Raw genomic sequence first — 24,675 nt, 5'->3', positions numbered from 1 at the left:
CTTAACACTTCTCTCCCTCAGAGCCCTCTATTTTTCTTTAATCCATGTGCCTAAGAGTCTCTTGAATCTCCTTAATGTATCCTCTTCTATCACCACCTCCAGTAGTGTGTTCCACACACTTACCACCCTCTGTGTAAAAAAAAACTACCTCTGACATCCCCCCCCCCACCACCCATACTTCAGTTATCGTAAAATTATTCCCTCTCTATTTGCCATTTCCAATCTGGGAGAAAGGTGTTGGCTACACACATAAAAATTGCAGCCAGGCAGCATCTCTAGGAAGAGGTACAGTCAACGTTTCGGGCCGAGACCCTTCGTCAAGGCTAACTGAAAGAAGAGCTAGTAAGAGATTTGAAAGTGGGAGGGGGAGGGGGAGATCCAAAATGATAGGAGAAGACAGGAGGGGGAGGGATGGATCCAAGAGCTGGACAGGTGATTGGCAAAAGGGATATGAGAGGATCATAGGACAGGAGGCCCAGGGCGAAGGAAAAGGGGGGGGGGGGGGAAACCCAGAGGATGGGCAAGGGGTATAGTGAGAGGGACAGAGGGAGAAAAAGGAGAGAGAGAGAAAGAATGTGTGTATAAAAGGTGTTGGCTGTTTGCTTTATCTATTCCTCTTATACACCTCCATCAAGTCACCTCTTATCTTCCTCACTCCAAACAGAAAGCCCCAGCTTGCTCAACCTTTCCTCATAAGACATGCTCGATTGTGCTGTCCAAAGAGATCAATCTCTGTTGATCAGGTATGGGCATGTATTATGAGTCCTACTCCCTGTCTAAGATCAGCCACTGTTAAGCCAGGATCAAATCTTAACCACCTTTATGCTTTGGTGTCATGTGCCTACTTAGCGGCATCAAAGGAGTGAATCAACTTTACTTCGGAACACACTTAGCTATCAGATATTATTGGTTTTGATAATATCAATTGTGCACACGGTATTTCTCAATTTCCTTCCACCAACTTAGGATGTCACTGAATGCTTTACAATTTTTGAAGTGTACATACAAATATCGTGTAAAAATGGTTCCAAGGTTATCAAGACGAGCTCCCACTACCTAAAAGTTCTCCTCACGGCATGTGCCTCAAATAGCCTCTGACAACCAAGTCCAACTCCTGGCCGTCTCATGTGGCTTAGCCTCTAAGCCTGGCGGAACTGTTTCTAATGACAGGAGAAGGGGCGAAGGCAGGTCCCGGCGCCTTAAAACCAGTGTTTTGGGCAGATGGAGCTCATCAGCTTGGGAAGGCAGTCCATCTAAGAGAAGGGAAAACTCTGATTTCAAACGTCCGCTGCCTTGCGGCCATACCCAGTCATGGGAAAGGCTTAGGGAGTAAACCCTGAGGACAAGTCTGGAGCAATCCCTAAGGCAGCCCGACGTTGCCTTCCACCTCGTTCTGGCAACTCCTGCGACGACAATGGTGCCAAGCTGTATCAGCCCTTGCCCTTCCCTTGGACAACACCAGTGGCGTGGAGAGAGGAGACTTGCTGTCTGGGCAACTGCCGGTCTTCCATACAACCTTGCCCAGGCCTGCGCCCTGGACTGGAATTTCCAGGCGCAGATCCATGGTCTCGTGAGACTAACAGATGTCACCACTGTGTAAAAATCCAGCAGTCAGTTCACTAACAGTTGTCACCATGATCAATATGTGCCATGATTGTTCTTGGCAAATTTTTCTACAGAAGTGGTTTGCCATTACCTTCTTCTGGGCAGTGTCTTTACAAGACGGGTAGCCACAGCCATTATCAATCTTCTTCAGAGATCGTCTCCCTGGCGTCTGTGGTCGCATAACCAGGACTTGTGATGTGCACCAGCTGCTCAAACAACCATCCACCACCTGCTCCCATGGCTTCATGTGACCCTGATCAGGAGGCTAAGCAGGTGCTACACCTTGCCCAAGGGTGACCTGCAGGCTAGCGGAGGGAAGGAGCACCTTACACCGTTTTTGGTAGAGTCATATCTCCACCCCACCACACTTTCACTAACAGTACTGAAGCATGAATAAAAGTGTCAATAAAAAACAGAGGATCTGCTTTAGTAACGTCTTTTGCTGAGAATTAGCCATAACTCCAGGGAGATTTGCTTCTACAAATGGTGCTTTGCAATCTTTCCACTAGCTTGAGTTTGAGGTTTGAGGTTTCACCTAAAGGTCAGAACCATCAGCAGTGTAGCATCCTCGTACTAATCACAAAATATCAGTCTGTAAGATTGTAGCACATACATTTTAAGAATATTTTTGTCATAATCAGTTTTTATAAACAGAAATTAAAGACAAATCTGAAGCTAATATTGTACCTCCTGTAGAAAGGCTTCCCATCGATCTTCGGATTGCTTTCACCCACTCTTCCATTTCATTCTGAGAATTGGCCATCAACATGTGTGAGTCCTGAACATTCCCTAGCCGATCTCGGTCACCAGGGACTGCTGAAAAGCACCAGATGTCAAAGCATTAGCTCACATTTTTTTTAAGTCCACCTGTTTAAACTTCGATATACATTTCATAATCAGAATCAGGTTTATTGCTACTGACATGTCAAGAAATTTGTTGTTTTATGCACAGTGCAATACATAAAGTGTAAAAAGAAAGCATAAAACATTTTATTGCCCTACACCAATTACCGATAAATATTACAAAAATAAAAGACTTCTGATGCACAGAATCTGAAATAAAATCAGCAAGCATTGGAAATACTCAGCAGGTCAAGGCAGTATCACCACCAGTTTGGGATTTCTCAGCCTGGTCAAGAGTGAAAGACGATTTTTCAGGTCAAAACCTTACATTGTAACTGTAATTGTATCTTTAATGTGGTAAAATGTCGCAAGACTCTTCAATATGCTATAACCAAACAAAATTTAATACCAAAGCCACTTACTACAGACACAAGAAAACTATTCAGGAGTCTTTGGACAGCACTTTCCAGGCCCTTAACCTCTAGAAGAACAAGGGCAGCAAAAGCACAGGAACACCATCACTTGGAAGATACCCCTCAAACCACCGTTATGAATTGGACATTGCTAATCCTTAGACGTAGCTGGGTCAAAATCCTGGAACTTTCTCCCTCACGGCCTTGTGGGTATTACCCACACCTCAATATTGCCCAGTTCAAAAAGGTTCAAGTTCCAATTCAAGTTTATTGTCATCTGACTGTAGATATATACAGCCAAATTAAGCAATGTTCCTTTTGACCACAGTTCACCCACAAAACATGTATCACACACAGCACATAACCGTCTCGATTTCCTGAGGAGACTGAGGTCCTTTAACATCTGCCGGACAATGCTGAGGATGTTATATGAGTCTGCGGTGGCCAGTGCTATCATGTTTGCTGTTGCAGGCTGAGGGTAGCAGACAACAACAGAATCAACAAACTCATTCATAAGGCCAGTGATGTTGTGGGGATGGAACTGGACTCTCTCACGGTGGTGTCTGAAAAGAGGATGCTGTCTAAATTGCATGCCATCTTGGTCGATGTCTCCCATCCACTACATAATGTACTGGGTGGGCACAGGAGTACATTCAGCCAGAGACTCATTCCACCGAGATGCAGCACAGAGCGTCATAGGAAGTCATTCCTGCCTGTGGCCAACAAACTTTATAACTCCTCCCTTGGAGGGTCAGACACCCTGAGCCAATAGGCGGGTCGTGGATTTATCTCATAATTTACTGGCATAATTTACATATTACTATTTAACTATTTATGGTTCTATTACTATTTCTTATTTATGGTGCAACTGTAACGAAAACCAATTTCCCCCGGGATCAGTAAAGTATAACTATGACTATGACCACGACTAAACCAAAATATTTTCATAAATAAGTTAATGAAATATAATAAAAATGCATGTAATGTGCAGCACTGCTAAACAGTAAACAGTACGTAAACAATAAACAGTCCTCTGTCCTAGTGATGAGACCTTGGTGGTGGCAGGGTATTTTTTAGTCTTACAGCCCAAGGGAAGAAACTACTATCCAGTCTGGCAGTCCTAGTCCTGATTCTTCTGTACCTCCTTCCTCATGGTAATGGGTCAAAGAGACCGTGGGATGGGTGGTAGGCATCCTCAACAATGCTTTGGGCCTTTTGTATACAACACTCCTGGTAACAAGACCATAAGATATAGGAGATAATTAGGCCATCTGGCCCATTGAGTCTGCTCTGCCAATTCATCATGGCTGATCCAATTCCCTCTCTCCTGCCTTCTACCCATATCCCTTCATGCCCTGATAAACTAAGAACCTATCAACTTCTGCCTTAAGTATAACCAATGACTTGGCCTCCACAGCCATCCCAGCAACAAATTCCACAGATTCACCACTCTCTGGCTGAAGAAATTCCTCCTCCTCTCGCTCCAAATGCATGTTCCTCTATTCTGAGGCTTTGTCCTCTGGTGTTAGACTCCCCACCACAGGAAACATCCTCTCCACATCCACTCTGTTGAAGCTTTTCAACATTCAATAGGCTTCAGTGAGATCTCCCGTCTTTCTTCTGAATTCAAGAGAGTACAGGTTCAGAGCCATCAAATGCTTCTCATGTAATGTGGTAAATTTTACAAACAGAGAGGAGGGAGACCCCGGTGACTCTCTTGGTGGTTTTTACTATCCTCTGTAGGGAGTTGTATTTGGATGCCTTGCAACGTCCATACCACAAAATGGTGCAGGTAGACAGGACACTCTTGATTGTGCCTCTGTAGAAAGTTCTTGGAATGGGGTCAAGAGCCTTGCTTCTCCTCAGAATGTGTAGACACTGCTGTGCCTTCTTGACTAGTGAGGAGGTGTTGTGGGTCCAAATTAGATCATCCATTATGTACACACCAAGGAACTTCGTGTTCTTCACTCACTTCATGGCAAAGCCATTGATGTGCAGTGGAGAGTGGTCGACCAGTGCCTTCCTGGAGTCCACAATCATCCCGTTTGTCTTGTCCACATTGAGATTCAGAGTGTTATTTTTGCACCATTTGTCAAACCTCTCAATCTCCTCTCTGTATGCCGACTCATCGTGATTGCTGATGAGGACAACCACTGTATTATCATCAGCGAACTTGGTGATGCAGTTTGAGCTGGATCTGGCAGTGCAGTCATGAGTTAGCAATGGGCTAACCACACAGCCCTGGGGGGCATGAGTGCCCAGTGTGATGGAACTTGAGATGATGGAGCCAACTCAGACTGACCGGGGTCTTTCCATCAAGAAGTCCAACATCTATTTCTAGAGAGGGATGTGGCATCCCAACAAGGACAGTTTACCTACCAGCCCCTGAGGGCTGATCATATTAAACACTGAGGTGAAGTCGATGAACAACATCTAGGCGTATTAGACATTTTTTTCTATGTGGAACAGGATGGAGTGGAGGTTCAAGGTTATGACATCAACAGTGGATCGGTTTGAATGGTAGGTGAACTGGAAAGAGTCCAATGTAGCTGGAAGGCGGAATTTTATACAGTCCATTGCCAGCAGCTCAATGCACTTCATGACTGTTGAATTCAGCGCCACTGGGCAGTAGTCATTTAGGCCAGTTACAGTTGCTACCTTGGGCACTGGAATATTGGTGGCTGCCTTGAAGCCTGCAGAGACAGTCGACTGTTTCAAGGAGATGTACACTAAGACCTCTGTTAGCTGGGCTGCACAGTCCCTCAACATCTGACCTGGTATGTTGTCCAGCCCTGCAGCTTTGCTTGAGTTTACCCTGGCTAGGGATCCTCCAATACTTGATAGATGAGGTTGTTCCCCATCACCTTCTCAAGGGCAATGAGGGATGGGCAGTTAAATGCTGGTTCAGCCTGTGATGCCTATGTCCTTTGAATGAACTAAAAAAAATTCAGACCATTAGGTCCATGCCTGCACCCAGCAGAGCAATCCTATCATTAACATTGGCCATCTGCTTATTTCCCTATACTTTACTTCCTTTTTTTTAATACTTTATTTTTGAAATTTTCAAAAAAAACAATGAAATCAACAAGAACATACCAGCTCAGACATGTATAAAAATGAAATAAGCAAAAAAAAAAGAAAGAGACATAACATTGGAGGGATGCCTGTTGTACAAAGTGCTCAAAAATACTAAACATTAAATCTCAAATGAGGGCCATGAGAAATCAGCTGGGGGGAAATTGCTCATCTGCCCCCCGGTCTCGTCCAGGCAGGCAAAGAATGGATCCCTGATAGCTGAAAATTTTTTAATTGAATTGTTCTCAAGAACCTAAGATTCTCCATCTGTATGATTGAGATCATATCAGCCATCCATCTCCGAAAGGAAGGGGGAGAAGGTGATTTTCATTTCCTCAAGATAAGTGTTTTGGCAACAATCATCCCCAGAATCAGAGACTGTTGTATGGCTGCAGGGCTCCTATATGTCCATCAGATTTCCCATTTTACTATGAACCTACATCATGAGATAATTTATAATAAACAGTTAACCTACCGACATAATTTTCAGATAAGGAAGAAAACTGGAGTACCCAGCAGAAACTACATAGTCACAGGAAGAACATGCAAACTCTACAAAAACAGTATCCAAGGCTATGATTAAGCCCAAATCTCAGGTGCTGAGAGGTAGTAGCTCTAACCTCTGCATGGATGAAGCACCTGTAGATAATGGTTAGTCAAAGAGATTCCCAACAAATTTATCAAGTAGAAAGAAGGGCCAGAGAGGATTAGGGAAGGATTTCCAGAACTTAAACCTTAGTGACTAATGGTACAGTCAGCATAGGGTTGATTAGTTAGAGGAGCACAAAGCTCTCAGAGGTGTGTTGTGTGTGAGGAAATGTGACACAATGGAAGAACTGGGTAAAAAAAATGAGTATTATAATTGAGTTGTTCCTTTGATTAAAAGCCCACCTTCACTCAGATGATACATTCATGGTCATAAACAAATGTAGGATGTAAGGTAATGAGATGACTTAAGAAATTTTGATTTAAAGTCCATTAATTTTTTTTTCACCATCAAAATGAGCAGTGTTTAAGGAGATATCTAACATGGTGTGCTGAATGAAACTTGCCATCATTTCATGTTAGCTTCACTCTCAAATACCACATCCTCTACATGTACAGAAACCAATCTTGGACTGAAGGTGCCTAAGCCTGGTCTTGAGTTGTTTTTCTCTTTGGTGTCTTTAAGTGTCAGAAATGCTTTCACAGAATGTACCCATAGCTTTAGGCCATCCAAATACTGAGGTGTGAACTGAATGAGCCACATTTGTCAACTGATACAGTTTTCTCACCATACGTCAAATGTTGATGCAGCCCATTGCAATTGATTCAATGCTGGTGATTGCTTCAACAAAACACGAAATAAACGCCAAATCCCTCATGGTATATAATCATGTAATCATGTCAGCTGTCAGGCCTGGTGCATATTGGATGAGCCTACCTTCCCTTTGTTTGGGGAAAACCTTTACAGAGATCTTACACACACTGGTGAACGATGAGAAAAATAAAAGCATAGAAACTAAATGACAAAGAGGGAGAAAAAGTGGGGAAAAACAGGGAGAGAACAAAATTGCATTAGCGTCGCCTGAAGCTCATGCAATGGATTCATATGACTGCTTGTAGCTCAGTATCTGTTTCTGTTTTTAAATGTGACTCATTTTGAAGATGGAAAACTTCCACCATCAATTTTACAGTGTTTGTTATAATCATCCTTAAAAAGAGAGAGTATCCATTTTAATGGTCAGATTGGAGAGGCAGCTGTGCTTAATTTTGGTTAAGCGCTCCATCAGTGATACAGAGCTTGACAGCATGAGTTGTCAAAACTGACTGGTTATATGAAACCTCAAATGTAATACTTGCATTAAGAACAAAAAAATATATATATATACATAAATTACTGCATCTCCTGTGGGATCCCACCACCAAGCACATCTTTCCCTCGCCCTCCTGACTTTATACTTTCTGCAGGGATTCCTCCCTACGCATCTCCCTTGTCCATTCGTCCCTCCCCACTGATCTCCCTCCAGTCACTTAACCTTGCAAGCCGAACAAGTGCTACACCTCCTCCCTCACTACTATTCAGGGGCCCAAACGGTCCTTCCAGGTGAGGTGACGCTTCATCTTTGAGTCTGTTGGTGTCATTTACCCTATCCGGTACTCCTGGTGTGGCCTCCTTTATATTGGTGAGACCTGACATAGATTTGGAGACTGCTTCGCCTAGCATCCGCTAGAAAAATCAGGATCTCCCAGTGGCCACCCACTTTAATTCCACTTCCCATTCCCATTCCGATAGGTCAGTCTATGGCCTCCTCTACATGGCGATGAGGCCACACTCAGGTTGGAAGAGCAACACTTTATATTCCGTCTGGTTAGCCTCCAACCTGATGGCATGAACATCGATTATATTGAACTTCTGGTAATGACCACCTCCCTTCGCCATTCCTCATTCTCATTTCCCTCTCTCACCTTATCTCCTTACCTGCCCATCACCTCCCTCTGGTGCTCCTCCCCACTTTTCCTTCTTCCATGGCCTTCTGTCCTCCCCTATCAGATTTCCCCTTCTCCAGTCCTGTTGCTCTTTCACCAATCAACTTCCCAGCTCTTTACTCCACCCTTCTCCCTCCCAGTTTCACCTATCACCTTGTGTTTTTTCCTCCCTTCTCCCCCACCCAACCTTCTTACTCTGCCTTCTTATCTTTTTTTTCTCCAGTCCAGATGAAGGGTCTCGGCCCAAAACGTTGACTGTACTCCTTTCCCTAGATGCTGCCTGGCCTGCTGAGTTCCTCCAGCACTTTGTGTGTGTTGCTTGGATTTCCAGCATCTGCAGGTTTTCTCATGTTTATATATTTTTTATTGTTCCTTATATTTCTAATATTTTTCTTCATGGTAGTATTTTGTGTATCTTTGCTGCAACTTTTTCAGCATCTCATATCGTTTTGTCTAAAAGTGTACAATGGGGTTCAAAAAACGGACATAAATTGTCAGTAAGGCTCTAAGATTGCGAGATCTCTATCGGATTCCAATAACTGTGTGGTTGCAGATATATTGGAAATTGTTCTGAAATACACTCAGTTTTCATTATAGCTGCAACCACACTGTTAGAACAATTTGATAAATAAACCAATTTAACATGTTTTACAAATATGTACTCTATAGTCATCCTTAGTAATAGTCAAAGTAGACATAAGGCACAAAGGTGAACACCTCAACCCAGCAACATTTCTTTCTCCCTTTCTCCCTTATGTACCGCTTCCTAAAATGCATGGAAGCTTTCTTTTTGCCTCAACTTGTGATGCAAGTTCCATATTTCAATAATTTTCTGTGTAAAATTTAAATTGAATCTCTGACTAGACTTTTTAGTGATCATTTTACATATTAGCCCGTGCTTGTATTTGGAAGCACTTTGCTGAATTCCAATTTATTAACCCTGTAGGTAACCTTTTCTTTAAAGGTCATTTCTTTTCTAGACCCTGTTTGATTTTACCAATGACCATAGGTTCCAATTATTATTGAAGCTTCTCTGTACTTGAAAGACCAATTTATTCAAATTCTTTAAACTCAAAACATATTCAACCTATACTTGGAGAACAACACTCAATAGATAGATGCCTCGCTTGTTTTATCTATTATTTTAAAAAGTTCAATCAGACTGTTCATGTGAAATAAAAGACAATCAATTAGCAGCCCAACTGAATGACAATGTTAAACAAAGGTTTGTTTTGAAACAAGTATAAGACAGCAAGTGAAAATGTGGCTTTCATTCCACATTCCCACTCAGTGTATGTTTTACATATATTGTGAAGATACATTTCAAAGAAAGGAGGACAATCACACCACAAAGGAGGGAGTAGAGGTTCTGCTGATAGCATGAATTAAGGAAGGGTGGGGGGAAGATTGAATTTCAAATTCAGTATTTTTGTATATGAATATTATTTGATCAGGAATGCACTGCAGTAAAACAATACCAGTGATTCAGATTCCCCCTCCCCCAGCAATCCATCACACCCCCCTCACCATCACCACCACCACCAGCCACTGCATTCAGTAGAAAATCCTCTGATATTTTCAGTGCCTCCATGTGGTACACAGCCTACCATATCTTCCCCTCCCATTTTCATCATCCAGTGAGACCATTCCCCCTCTGACAGTCTGATCCTATTTCTCCAGCACATCTGAAAGCAATTGGAAAAGATACAATCTATGCCTTTTTACCTGCTCCTGTCCTATCGTAGTGTAATCCAAAGTCTTATATCAGCAATATACCCGTAAATTATCTCCCTTTATGAGCTTCCATGTCTCCATTTAAAGGGATAGGTAGCAATTAGATTCCAAGAAAGTCCAGAATTGGTGTATTGTGTAGGAAAATGTGATTGCTCCCAGGGTGCAGAGGAAATTCATTAGGATGATTCCTGGATTGGAGGACTTTAGTTATGGGAGCGATGGAGTAGGGTGGGCTTATTTTCCCTGGAATAATGGAAGCTGAAAGTTGACCAGATTAAAATACATAAGGCTATATGATATATAGGCAGGGCAGACGGTCAAGGTCTTTTTCCCATGATAGGGATGGTGAAAACAAGGTTTAAGGTGAGAGGAAGGGGTTTTTAAAGGGGATCCAAGGGGTAGGTCTTCACACAGAGAATGACATCTATCTGGAAGATGATACATAAGAGGTAGTGGAATCAGATAAGATCACTTCGTTTAAGAGGGATTTAAAAAGACACTTCAATAGCCAAGGCATAGATGGACACATTTCCAGTGTGGACAAACTGGACTATTGTAGATGGGTTAAAAAGTTTATTAAAGATGGGCTAAAACCCAGTTTCAATTCCATATGACTATGGTAATGTTTACTACATCTCCTCCCAGTCTGAAAGTCCTCCATTCCATTCTCCCTGCTTCTTCTTCCCTATTATATCTAAACTATTGATCCAACTGTCCACATCGGAACTTAAAATATGGTTACCTCATCCTCAACCCATGAGTTCTCTTCAACCATATTTGACAAGACCCTCAGGGGCATCTGTGCTTTAGACGTCAACCGCTCACCCGTTGGTCTCATTTTTCACATTCAATGGAGAATCCTCTGCAATGTCTGATACACCCAATATGATCTAGATCTTTCCACCCACAATTTTTACAACATTCTGGAGAATCCTATTTTCACTGCTTTGATTTCTTCTTCCGTTTCACCGAAGTCTTCTCCCCTTCTCATGACATCTCCTCAGGCAACCATGAGCATGTAACACCTGCTTTTTTTCCATTTCCCTTCTCATATTCCTCCTGCTAGAGAACCAATTTTCTTGGCTTCCAAGTATTCAGTAAGTCACTGAGGAACCAAATATTTTGTTTTAACTTATTTAGAGATACAGCATAGAACAGGGCCGTCCAGCTCACTGAGCTGTGCCCCCCAGCAAACAACTGATTTAATCCTAGCCTAATCACAGAATAATTTAAAATGACCAATCATCCTACTAATCTGTAGACTTTGGACTACAGAAGGAAACCAGAGCACGTGGAGGAAACCCACAAGCATACAAGTAGAAATGTACAAACTTGCTTACAGAGGATGCCGGAATTGAACTCCAAGCTCCATCAGCCAAGCTGTAATAATGTCATGCTAACCGCTGTGCTGCCATAGCAGTTGACATGGCCATTTTCACAGATTCCCTTTTTGGAATAGAAACCCACTAAGAATTAGAGGGAAGTGAAGGGATCAATTAGCTCATAACTTGGTCCTCACTGTTGCTGTGATGCATGATGGATGCACAGCATTTTTGAGACGGATCAACAACAATTCCAGATTTCATATCGGAAATTAAATCAGTGCCATGGTGAATTTGAAAACAAGGAAGGTTAGCTACTGGTATCATGATAACCAAGGCACGTCAAACATACAGGTGCTTTCAGTAGAGGTTTTGTACAAAAACAATCATTACCCGAACTAACTTTCTTCCTCTTGTGACCCAGGGATGAAGTTTTTCAATTGTATCTTTCAAATGTTATCCCCAGTGAAATACCTTGACATAGTCGAGCTTTTAAATTGGGAGCCTTTCTGGATTTCCCAATCCACTCTGGGTTAAACAGTGAGACCTACCTGGAACAATTTCAAAGAGGTACTTTCCTGGATCTTCTGGGTTTGCAGGATGTTCATTAACCTTGCAGTCCTGAAGAACAATGCAGCCCTGTAGGTAATACAGACGTAAGAGCTATTGTTATAATGAGGCCCTTTAATTAAACGTAATGACAGTTTGCGTTTATAAAGAATAGTGCATTACGAAGGCCATGATATGCAAAGTAGGGATATGCCTTATAAATACTATTTTGTTGACAAAGGATTGCCATCAACAATGTTAATCTGGGTTTACGTGGTTTCACAGTATTTGTGTAGATTTACTTTTTCAACGTTTATTTGAAACCATTTATTACCAACAATTAACGTTAGGTTACCTGTGGTTTCCCGTCTTCCTCCTCCTTGTAGTAACTCAGGTAAGATCCTCGAAGAACAAACCAACGAGATTGCCACTGCTTCACTAAAGACCTCTTCTTCTTCAACCAGCCTGACTTGACAGGACGCTCCAGCATATTGGGAGATGAAGGTCGATTTGAGCTGTGTTCTCCTGGCATCACACTCTTAGAACGGCCTACAAACAAAAAGAAAGACATGTTTTTTCTTATATGGTATTTTTTTTTAACAGAGTGGAGGGTGCCTGGACTGTACTGCCCAGGGTCATGGTAGGAACTTTTGAAAGTCTCTTAAATAGGCACAATGATGTAAGAAAAATGGAGGATTATGGGCTGTGTAGGAGTGAAGGGCAAAATTGAGGAGGTTTATATAGGTTGTGGGCTGAAGAGCTTGTACTGTGCTATGTTCTGTCTTCTACCAGCATCTCAGACCAAATAAAACAGTTACTGAAGATACTAAAGAACTTCTGAAGAGTTGTCATTAGGAAACTAACCAGTGTATTTGAATTCTGCAGCTCGTTGACACTAAGGTAATAATGACTAATCCAGTTCAGTAAGATTGAACAAAAGGAACACCATAAACAGTGCCTCTAAAATAGTACAGTGTAACCTTTTCCACCCGCTTAACAAAGTAGATGACATTTTGCAACAGTCCATCTGAAAGGAAATGTGTCAGACAGTGCATTGCACCATCGTATGAGAGTTAACTGAGAAATAGCAGTCAAAACAGAGATATTATTGGCCATTTTATATTTTATGTAACCAGAGAAGTACTCTGTATTTGAGATCCTGTCGTGTGCCTTTTAAAGGCTCACATAAATTGTACTTATAACAAACTTGTCATTGAAAAACAAAATGGTATACTCCGCATTTCTATATTAGCTTGTTGTTACGTACCCTGTAACTGGGTTGCCAAACCAGCAGAAATGGATCACTCAGTTGGAGTCTGGATTACTAGAACTAAGAAAGTTTTATTAAAGAAACAAGCAACACAGTACTCTAATCAAAAGGATAATGAATGCAACAGTTCAGCAATGATAAACATACATGTACACAGAATTAAGATAACAGGATCAATCAGTAAGATAACAGGATCAATCAAGCTCTATCGTTGTCTAGGGGTAAATGACCAGTTTCAAAGTGACCAAAGTTCAGTTCAATTTAGTTCAGTTCAGTTCGCAGTAATCGCTGCCATGGCGATGGACAGTGGGGGGGAAGGAGAGAGAGAGCAAAACGAATGAATATTCAAAACGGCTTCCACACAGACCTTCGCAGTCAGCTTTCGGGCGAGTCCTTTGTGATGTCATCTGAGGTCACCGACCGTGACCCCTCCATTTCCCGATACGATCGTTTCTCTGCGGTGAACCTGGCACCCAGGCAACGGTGGACACACACCAGGTTCCCACCAATCGTGCTTTTCCACCCTGAGCGTCAATGGCTTGATCCCGCGATCAGCCGTCCAAAAACTTCCCACCGGCTTGTGGGAGACGCACCGCTTCCAGGGTCTCATTACCTTAGGGTGTCGTGTGTGTGTCTTGCCTTAGCGAACCTGTCCCTTTTTATCCCCCTGCTGGGGTATTGCCTGTCCATCACTTCAAACAGTTCAGGGTTCAAAGGGGGAGCCGATCTTTGACAGCTCTCCTTCCGTTACTCTCTCCTGTCCCTTCATTAACATCTCCAAATGCTGCTCCATTGTTTTCCTTATCTCTCTCTCTCCTGAAGACAGGCGGCAGACCAACTGCTGATCCCACTGGTGCCAGCACAGGACAGCTAACATTTAATCTATGTGTATTCTCGTCACATTGTACATTACTTGGCTCCCTGAAATCTTTCCACCATCTACAAAACACATCACTTATCTCTCCAAGATAAGTGGCCAAGTGGTTAAGCGTTCGTCTAGTGATCTGAAGGTCGCTAGTTCAAGCCTTGGCTGAGACAGTATGTTGTGTCCTTGAGCAAGGCACTTAACCACACATTGCTCTACGATGACACCGGTGCCAAGCTGTATGGGTCCTAATGCCCTTTCCTTGGACAACAATGGTGGCGTGGAGAGGGGAGACTTGCAGCATGGGCAACTGCTGGTCTTTCATTACAACCTTGCCCAGGCCTGCGCCCTGGAAACCTTCCAAGGTGCAAATCCATGGTCTCAAGAGACTAACAGATGCCTATATATTATCTGTCCAATATCATTCCAGCAAGAGAGTCTGAATACCAACCTTTGCTTTTAATGATAATACCATTGCCACATCCTCCACCATTAATATCCTGGGAGTTACAGTTGACTATAAACTTAGCTAGACCAGGTACACGGTTGTCAAAACTCAACTTTTTCAGTGACGCCCATTTTGAGTTATACTACCACCCACTCGGAACTTGCCTTGATTCAAACTTGGATCACAAAGCTGAATTCCAGATGTGAGATGAGAGTTACTGTCTTTGACATCAAGGCACAGTAGCATAATATAGTAGTTAGCACAATGTTTACAGTACCAGTACCAGGGAACCAGGTTCGATTCCCACCGCTGCCCATAAGGATTTTACATGTTCTCCTCGAGACCGTATGGGTTTCCTCCGGGTGCTCCAGTTTCTTCCCACAATCCAAAGAGGTACCAGTTTGTCGGCTAATTGGTCATTGTAATTTGTCCTATGATTAGGTTTAATTTAGGCCAGGATTAAATCCAGGGATTGCTGGACAGCACGGCTCAAAGGGGCAGAAGAGCATATTCCACGTTATATCTCATTAAATAAATTTTAAAAAGGCAGCATTTGATCAAGTGTGTCATCAAGGAGTTCCAGTAAAGCCAAAGTTATGGGCATCAAGGGAAAAGTACTGTAATGGTGAGAATCGTATCTTGAACAAAGAAAGTTCGTTGTTCCCGGAAGTCAATCAACTCAACCCAAGCTGTCACAAGCAGTTCACCTTCTGACACCCCAAGTCAGGAATGTGATGGACTCTCCTCTTATTTGGATGAGTGCAACCCAGACAAATCTAAAGAAGTTTGGCACCATCCAAAATGAAGCAGTCCTCTTGATTGGCACACAATCCAGCACCTGGAACATCAGTTCCCTTCACCAGTGGCACACTGTGGCTGCAGTATACCATCTATAAAATATACACCAGTTACTCATCCAGGATACTCTGACCTTCTCTTCCCTCTGTAGCCTCTAACAGTAGACTCAAGGACAGCTTTTATGCCTCTGTTATAAGACTCTTGAATGGACATTTCATGTGCTAAAAATGAACTCTTGATCTCCTCATCTACCTCATCAAGGCCCTTTCACGTTACTTGTCTGCCTGACTGTACTTGCTCTGTATGCGTAACACGATATTCTGAATTTTGTTTTTCTTTTTGCTACCTCAACGTACTTATATCTGACTGGCAAGCAGATCAAAGCTTTTTACTGTATCTCAATACACGTGACAGTAATGAACCAATATGAACAGCAAGAAGGTCAATGGCAGTTAATGCACAGGAATGTTAGCAAGTTATGTTCCACTTCAATGTGATTCTATTCTGACTTGCAAACATGTCACCATTCTTTCATCACCATGAAAGATGGAAATTCTAGCAGTATCCTGGGAGCACTTTCACCTAAAGGACTGATGTGACTCAAGAAGAGATTTCCCAGCTCTTTCCCAAGAATAGTTATGTTGCAGCAATACCAAGATGTTGAAAAATAAATACATGACCCATAGCTTCAGAATGCACCATCCACAAGGTACATTCCTGAAATTTATCGAAGCTTCCTGAACAGCACTTTCTAACCCTAAGGCACCGACAATTAAGAACATCAGGAGCAGAAGGCCCATTGGAGTGTCAAGACTGTGAGATTATCTTCACCAGAAGAACTGCAATACCTTAAGAATGTGGGTCTCCACTACCTTCTTCTGGGCAATCAAACATAAGTAACAAAAATGGCTTTATATATCTTTAATGTGGTTGTTTCTTTGCAAGGTAGTTTCTCCAAGAACTCTGCACTCCTTACATCTTGGCCTCTTGAATATATGGGCATTAAATTCTGGCCTTCTATCCAAAACCTCTCTGACTCTTCCTTCCACCTCAGACTGACTTCTTCTTTTCTTAAACTATGGTATTATGGCAATCCAGTCTTTAAGAAAATCGGCTAAGAAGATTGATGAAAGTAAGGCAGTAGTTGTTGGCTATATGAACTTTAATAAGGCATTTGCTAAGGTCTGCATGGTAGACTGGTCCAGAAAGTTTAGGCACTTGGGAACCAAAATGACCTGGCTAATTAGATATGCAATTAGTCTGGCTGGGACTATTGTTGTTTGTGATGTAATCAAGTTGAATGTGAATGTAGGAGGTATGATTAGTAAGTCTGCGGATAATAAGAAAATTAGTATGGGTGGGTTAAGCGAAGGCAGTTGTGAAGTGAAATCCATGTCAGGATATAAGTCAGACAGAAAGTTGGCAGAAGCAATTTAATTCCAACAAGTAGGATTTGATGCATTTTGGGAAGTCAAGTGTGGAGGAAACTTAAATAGACAAGGCACAGTAGATATAGACCTAGTGAAGGTCAATGGGTTTGGTGTAGATAGGCAAAAAGGTAAGCATAGACATGATGGAACAAGGTGACTGTTTCTGTCCTGTGCAACGCAATGACTTACAATAAAGAGGCCTAAATAAATCATCCTGAACTTAGATCCCAGCATTATAGCTGGAATGTAAATTCAATAAATAAGCTGGCATTGAAATAAATTGACATGAGTTACAAAAGTACTGGACCGACTATAAAAAAAATCTTGGTTCACTAATATTCTCAACGGAAGGAAATCCGTCAACTTTTGTAATTCTTGACTAATCTTGTTAACTCTAGACTCACTGCATTGACTCTGCAGTGGCATAGCAAACTACTCAGGGGAATTAGGGATGAATAATAAATGTTGCCCTTTCCTGAAAAATAACTTTGAAAAATCCACCTCCTTGGGCAAGCATCACTAACGTGCTCTTAGGTGATTGATTGTTAAACTTAGATTGATAATCTTCCTGTGAAACACAGAGATGTTATTCTGTGTTAAAGTTGTTATATACAGTACATTCAAGTTACAAGCAACCTCTAAGTCATAACATGCACAGGGTCGATCGTCTATTGTAGTGAGATGGAGAAAAGCCAGAAAGCTAACCCTTGGCACTCTTGCATTCTGAGTATAGAACTGCACCCACATGGAATTCAATTCTTCTACATTCAATAAATAATACATAGGAAAGGTATTTCTGAAAATCAGTGTGGAAAAGAAATATGAATTTTGTTTAAAAACGCAACACGAGGAAATCTGCGGATGAGTCTCGGCCCGAAACGTCGTCTGTACCTCTTCCTATAGATGCTGCCTGGCCTGCTGCGTTCACCAGCATGTTTTGTGTGTGTTGTATGAATTTTGTTGATGAGTAGGGTCAGGGCATAATCAGTACTAGTTGCTGGACATGAGATTCTAGCCTTTTAGTTCATTAGACACCGAATTACTGGTTTCCTTTATTCATGGTTGAGGGCTGTTTTGAAAGATGCACGACCTTGATTTGAATTTTACCACAGACCAGTCTTTAGGCCAGTTTTCTGGAAGGCCAGTGCTTTGTCTTTGCACTCTGATCAGTTCTGTTTACAGTAATATACTTAAACAGTTGAACATATAATTGATCTGTGAAAGCTGTAAGCAGTCCCAAATGCAGGAAGTGGTTGCTTAAAATAGAAATGAGTTGTCCAGATGCCTACACTATCATTGCACTGACAGGAAATTGATGTGCTTAAACATGGGAAAAAAAAGGAAACATACCCCAAGTCACCCTTTTAATTCCAAACAATCCTTGTTCTAAATCTGGAATGACAAATGAGTTAATGATTGCACCTCTTATGCATCCATGATTTTCATCTGGCCCTTCACTGGAGCTGCAAACCAGTTCTGGAACTCCTTCAGTAAATCTCATAGCCTTTCTCTATTCATTTAATCTGCTCCTTTAATTCTACCACTTGAGTCAGCTTTTGCAGATCAGTCAGTCAGTGATATAATTCCTGTTCAGTCCTTCAAGGATGGTTTCCCTGGTCAAAATCAGAGAGACATAGAAAAGTACAGCTCAGAAACTGGCCCTTCAGCCCATCTAGTCCATACCAAAAGCAATTTAAACTGCCTACTCCCATCGATCTGCACCGGGACCATATGCATGGTTATGTAATTAATTTTATCTGTGTTATAAATGCTTATCTAATAAAATTAACCATTTGAACTCGTGCTTTCAGAATTCCATGTCCACTGACTAGCCATAACTGTTGATTCCTAAATGAGCTCAGTACCCTAGCCTCAACTCAGTCCTCTGGCCAGTTACCCAATTCACTTTCGCCCAACTCTCTGAAAAGAACATATCTCATGCTATCTGTCCCCAACCTATTTTATTCCATGGAGCCTTACCATTAATCTAGGGGTCAATGGACTCCAGGTTGAGAATCCCTGGTCTATACTTACAGTGCCAAAAGGCAAACCTAGTTGATTGATTCTTAGAATAGAAACAGCATAGATGGGGGACCTTCTGAGCACTAGTGATCCAGGTCCAATCCTAACCTCCAGTGCCATCCATAAGATGGAGCATAAGATGTAGTAACAAAATGAGGCTATTCAGCCCATCAAGTCTGTTCCACAAGCCTATCCAATGCAGAGTGCCCCCATGACCGTATGAGCTTTGAACTGAGCTGTTCCAGTTTCCTTCACACCCTCAAGACCTGTAAGTTGGTAGGTTAAAGAGAAACTGAAAATTGACCTTAATGTGTTGGTAAATGTGGGGAGACCAGGCTACAGAGGAAATTAGAGGTTCAGAATTCAAAGTAAATTTATTTTCAAAGTACATATATGTCACCATACACTGCCCTGAGATTCATTTTCTTACAATAAGTACAAAGGAACACAATAGGATCAATGAAAAAACACACCCGACAAGGTGGATAAATGACAAAAGTGCAGAAGGCAACGAACTGTTTAAATACAAAAGCAAAAATACAAAATAACTATAATAAATTCTACTACTACATCGACTGAGGCCTAGGGGGCCGGCGTCGGGCACATTTATGCCTTACAAGGCGCGAAACGAAAGACTGTGTGGTGCGCCACTCCTCACACAGACAGTAGGTGGCCGTTGACTCACAAAGAGTGCATCCGCCCTTTGACAGGTTTTGTTTTCAGTCCTGCTGTGTGCCTGCACACCCTCCTCCCTGGTTAACCGAAGTGCAGCAGGGGGTGTGCTGGTTGAGTCGCCGACAACCCAACCAGAGACAGGTCGTACTGGGCTACGTGGTACCAGTGGCAAGGCAAGGCCCTGACCTGACATGTAATAAATATTGAGAACATCGAGAAGAGTCCCTGAAAGTATTGTCCATTGATTGTGGGAACAGTTCTGTGTTGGGGTGACTGAAGCTGAATGAAGTTTTCCCCTTTGGTTCAAGAGCCTGATGCTTAAGGGGTAATAACTGTTCCTGAACCTGGTGGTGTGGAACCTGAGACCAGTACCTCCTTCCTGATGGCACCTGCAAGAAGCGCATAGCCTGGATGGTGGGGATTCTTGATGATAGATGCTGCTTTTCTGCGACAGCACTCTTTGTAGATATGCTCAATGGTGGGGAGGGTTTTGCCCATGACAGACTGGGCTGCATTTACTACTGTTTAAGGGCATTGTTGTTTCTATACCAGGCCATGATGCAACCAATCACTATACTCTCCACCGTGTATCTAAAGAAGTTTGACAAAGTTTTAGATGACATGCAGAGTCTTCGCAAACTTCTAAGAAAGTAGAGGTGCTGACATGTCAGATAAGATTAGATTAGATTATGAGGACACGCAGTCATTTAGTAATGCATGCATTAAGAAATGATACGATATTCCTCTGGTGTGACATCACAGCAAACACAGGACAGACCAAGACTGAAAAACTAACAAAAACCACATAGTTATAACATATAGTTACAACAGTGCAACAATACCATAACTTGATGAAGAACAGGCCATGGCACTGCAAAGAAGTTCAAAGTCTCTTGAAAGTCCCACATCTCACGCAGACGGGAGAAGGAAGAAAACTCTCCCTGCCATGCCCGACCGCAGCCCATTTCTGAGTCGTCCGTAAACTTCGAGCTCCGATCAGCCCTCCGACACCGAGTACCGAGCATCATCTCTGCCAAACGCTTCGACCCCAGCCTCAGTAGCCAGCAGCAGGCAAAGCCAGGGATTTTGGGGCCTTCCCTCTGGAGATTCTCGATCGCACAGAAGCAGTGGCAGCGAACCGGGCATTTCAGAAATTAATCCAGACGTTCCTCCGTGCTCTCACGTCTGTCTCCATCAAATCAGAATTGTCCATGGCCCCTATTTAATAGATACGATGTCATTTCACCAGAGAGCTGCGCGCACTGCATCGTGCCACGATCTTCTCCTCCCGCCATGTCTTCTTTGTAATGGCACTATGTGCTGGACCCAGGACAAATTCTCTGAAATTATAACACCGATGTATTTAAAGTTGCTGACCCTCTCCACCTCTGATCCCCTGACAAGGACTGGCTCATGGACTACCGGTTTCCCTCCTCTCATAGTCAATAATCAACTGTTTGGTTTTGCTGACCTTGAGTGAGAGTTTGTTGTTCTGGGACCATTCAGCCAGATTTCAATCTTCCTCCTATGTGCTAATTCATCACCGCCTTTGATTCAGCCAACAACAGTGGTGTCATCAGAAAACGGCAAAATGGCATTGGAGCTGTGCTTAGCCTCACGGTCATACGTATAAAGTGAATAGGCCAGGGGACTAAGCAGACGGCCTTGTGATGCACCTGTGTTGATGGAGATTGTGGAGGAGATGTTGCAAATTTGAACTGCCTGGTGAGAAAATCGAGGATCCAGTTGCACAAGGAGATCTTGGCCTAGGTCTTGGACTCATTGATTAGTTTTGAGGGGATGATAGTGTGGAATGCAGAGCTGTAGTCAACGAAAAGCATTGTGATGTCTGCATCACACACAAAAAATGCTGGTGAACGCAGCAGGCCAGGCAGCATCTATAGGAAGAGGTACAGTTGACGTTTTGGGTCGAGACCCTCGGTTAGTCCTGACGAAGGGTCTCGGCCCGAAACGTCGACTGTACTTCTTCCTATAGATACTGCCTGGCCTGCTGCGTTTACCAGCAATTTTTTTGTGTATGTTGCTTGAATTTCCAGTATCTGCAGATTTTCTCGTGATGTCTGCATCTTCACTTTCCAGCTGTTTGCAGGTTTGGGTGAAAATCCAATAAAATGGCGTCTGCTGTTGACCTGTTGTGACGTTAGGCAAATTGGAACAGATCCAAGTCACTCCTCAGGCAGGAGTTAATATATTTCATCACCAATCTCTTAAAGCATTCCATCGCAGAGGATGTAAGTGCTATTAATGATAGTCATTGAGGCAGGTTGCCATGTTCATCTAGACCACCAGTATGATTGAAGCACTTCAAACTGCTAAAGCAAGAGCTTAAAGATATCACTGAACACTCCAGCCAGGAAGTTTCATAGGGATGAATGGGGAATGGGATTGTTTTGTGAACTTTTGTAGACTGAATTAGTTTCCTTCACTGTCAATAGGGAATGTGAAACATCTCCAGTACAGCTAGTCATGTTCTGTTCCCTCACTCCCTGTAATCCTTTCTCTTTCAAATTCTGATCAACTTCCCTATCAGAAGCTGTGAATGACCTCAACAAACCTGTCAGACAGTGCATTCTAGATACAACCACACAGTGCGTAAATAAAATTCTCATGTCCTTTTTTTGCCAATCATCTTAAAACTTTTTGTTGGTTCTCAACCCTTCACCAGTAAACTCCTCAATATATCAAACCTTTCATATAGTTAGTCCTTCCTGCAGTCACTAAAAGCATTTATTCCATTATGATTTATGCCAAAAAAACTTGTGTCTAACTCTAGATATACTCAAAGCCACTAAAAGGTTGTCCTCCAATTAATTAATTGCCATCCCAGTGAAAATCAAATTGAGTACAGTCTCCTAAAATCTGATTGCCCTTTATATATAATTAATTTTTTTTTCATACACGAATATCACTGGCAAGGCCAGTAGTTGTTGCACATTTCTTGAGAAGGAACGATTTTCAGCTACCATTGTGTTATAATGTGTGGCTTACTAGATAAAGTTAGAGTGCACTAAAGCGGCAATTCCAGAGTTCAGTATAGGCTGAACCAAGTAAGGATATGAGATTTATTTCCAAGAAGGACATACATAAATTGCTTGGATTTGTAGAACTATTCACTAGTTTTATGAGCACCATAAGTCTTTTAAATAAGTGATTTGTTATTTTTATCTGACTTTAAATTCCATAGCTGCCATGTTAGCTCTGTGCATTTGCTCATATTTGCACAGCTAGTTCAGGGCCCTGGGTTACTTGTTCAGAGACCTAACCACCAGATCCTACTACCACCCCCATGCACTAACCGGAACTGTGTTAAATGCAGTTGATCTACCCCATAAGTGGTGGCAAAGTAAACTCAGTTCCAAAACCACATTCAGTGACAGATAAAATGAACTTAACATTGTGAAGAAAGTACTGAGAAGCATACTCTGTATGCTTCCTTTCTGGTCAATGGGGTGTGACATACAATAGGATCACTTTCTTGAGTTCTTTCTGCATCACAGTCTCATCTTCTCTTCACTAACTTTCAGTGCAGGTGTACCTAAGCTTTGCATGCTTAGCCCACTGCTCTACTGTCTCTACACTCTTGACTATGTGGTTAAGCGCAGCTTAAGCACCATCTATAAATTTACCAATGCTATTGTTGTTGGTCGAATCTCAGATAATGATGAGGCGGCTTACAGGAGTGAGGTAGGTTAGCTGGCTGAGTGATGTCACAATGACAGCCTCACACTCAATGTCAGCAAGGCCAAGGAAGTGACTGTAGATTTGACACCAATGCTCACTGAGGGGTCAGCGGAGGAAATGGTGAGCAGTTTCAACTCCTGGGTGTCAACATCTCAGAAGATCTGTTCTGGGCTCAAAGACATTGATAGAAACATAGAAACATAGAAAATAGGTGCAGGAGTAGGCCATTCGGCTCTTTGAGCCTGCACCGCCATTCGGTATGATCATGGCTGATCATCCAACTCAGAACCCTGTACCAGCCTTCCCCTCATACCCCCTGATCCCTTTAGCCATAAGGGCCATATCTAACACCCTCTTAATTGAACTGGCCTCAACTGTTTCCTGTGGCAGAGAATTCCACAGATTCACCACTCTCTGTGTGAAGAGGTTTTTCCTCATCTCGGTCCTAAAAGGCTTCCCCTTTATCCTCAAACTGTGACTCCTCGTTCTGGACTTCCCCAACATCGGGAACAATCTTCCTGCATCTAGCCTGTCCAATCCCTTTAGAATTTTATACATTTCAATAAGATCCCCCATCAATCTTCTAAATTCCAACGAGTATAAGCCTAGTCGATCCAGTCTTTCATCATATGAAAGTCCTGCCATCCCAGGAATCAATCTGGTGAACCTTCTTTGTACTCCCTCTATGGCAAGAATGTCTTTTCTCAGATTAGGGGACCAAAACTAATACTCCAGGTGTTATCTCACCAAGGCCTTGTACAACTGCAGTAGTACTTCCCTGCTCCTGTACTCGAATCCTTTTGTTATGAATGCCAGCATACCATTCGCTTTTTTCACCACCTGCTGTACCTGCATTCCCACTTTCAATGACTGGTGCACAATGATACCCAGGTCTCGTTGCACCTCCCTTTTTCCTAATCGGCCACCATTCAGATAATAATCCGTTTTCCTGTTTTTGCCACCAAAGTGGATAACCTCATATTTATCCACGTTAAGTTGCATCTGCCATGAATTTGCCCACTCACCTAACCTATCCAAGTCACCCTGCATCCTCTTAGCATGCTCCTCACATCTAACACTGCCGCCCAGCTTCATGTCATCCACAAACTTGGGAGATGCTGCATTTAATTCCCTCGTCTAAGTCATTAATATATATTGTAAACAACTGGGGTCCCAGCACTGAGCCTTGCGGTACCCCACTAGTCACTGCCTGCCATTCTGAAAAGGTCCCGTTTATTCCCACTCTTTGCTTCCTGTCTGCCAACCAATTCTCTATCCACATCAATACCATACCCTCAATACTGTGTGCTTTAAGTTTGCACACTAATCTCCTGTGTGGGACCTTGTCAAAAGCCTTTTGAAAATCCAAATATACCACATCCACTGGTTCTCCCCGATCCACTCTACTAGTTACATCCTCAAAAAATTCTATGAGATTCATCAGACATGATTTTC

The 24,675-nt window shown here is 42.5% G+C and overlaps 1 protein-coding gene across 4 annotated transcripts in view; it reads right to left on the bottom strand.

Moving 5' to 3' along the window:
• LOC134351014 (rho GTPase-activating protein 25-like) overlaps nucleotides 1-24,675 on the bottom strand; it is a 100,256-nt gene that overhangs the window by 48,949 nt on the left and 26,632 nt on the right. For 3 of the 4 annotated variants that reach the window (XM_063056975.1, XM_063056977.1, XM_063056978.1), the window contains exons 2-4: nucleotides 12,366-12,559; nucleotides 12,013-12,100; nucleotides 2,293-2,421 (exon numbers count right to left, since the gene is read on the bottom strand). In XM_063056975.1, coding sequence (XP_062913045.1) covers nucleotides 2,293-2,421; nucleotides 12,013-12,100; nucleotides 12,366-12,559 — 411 coding nt within the window. The remainder of the gene's footprint in view (nucleotides 1-2,292; nucleotides 2,422-12,012; nucleotides 12,101-12,365; nucleotides 12,560-24,675) is intronic. The other variant, XM_063056976.1, reaches the window with a different exon arrangement.

Source organism: Mobula hypostoma, chromosome 8 (genome assembly GCF_963921235.1).
Source record: "Mobula hypostoma chromosome 8, sMobHyp1.1, whole genome shotgun sequence".
Lineage (NCBI taxonomy): Eukaryota > Metazoa > Chordata > Chondrichthyes > Myliobatiformes > Myliobatidae > Mobula > Mobula hypostoma.
This window is presented reverse-complemented; position numbering and strand designations above follow the sequence as displayed.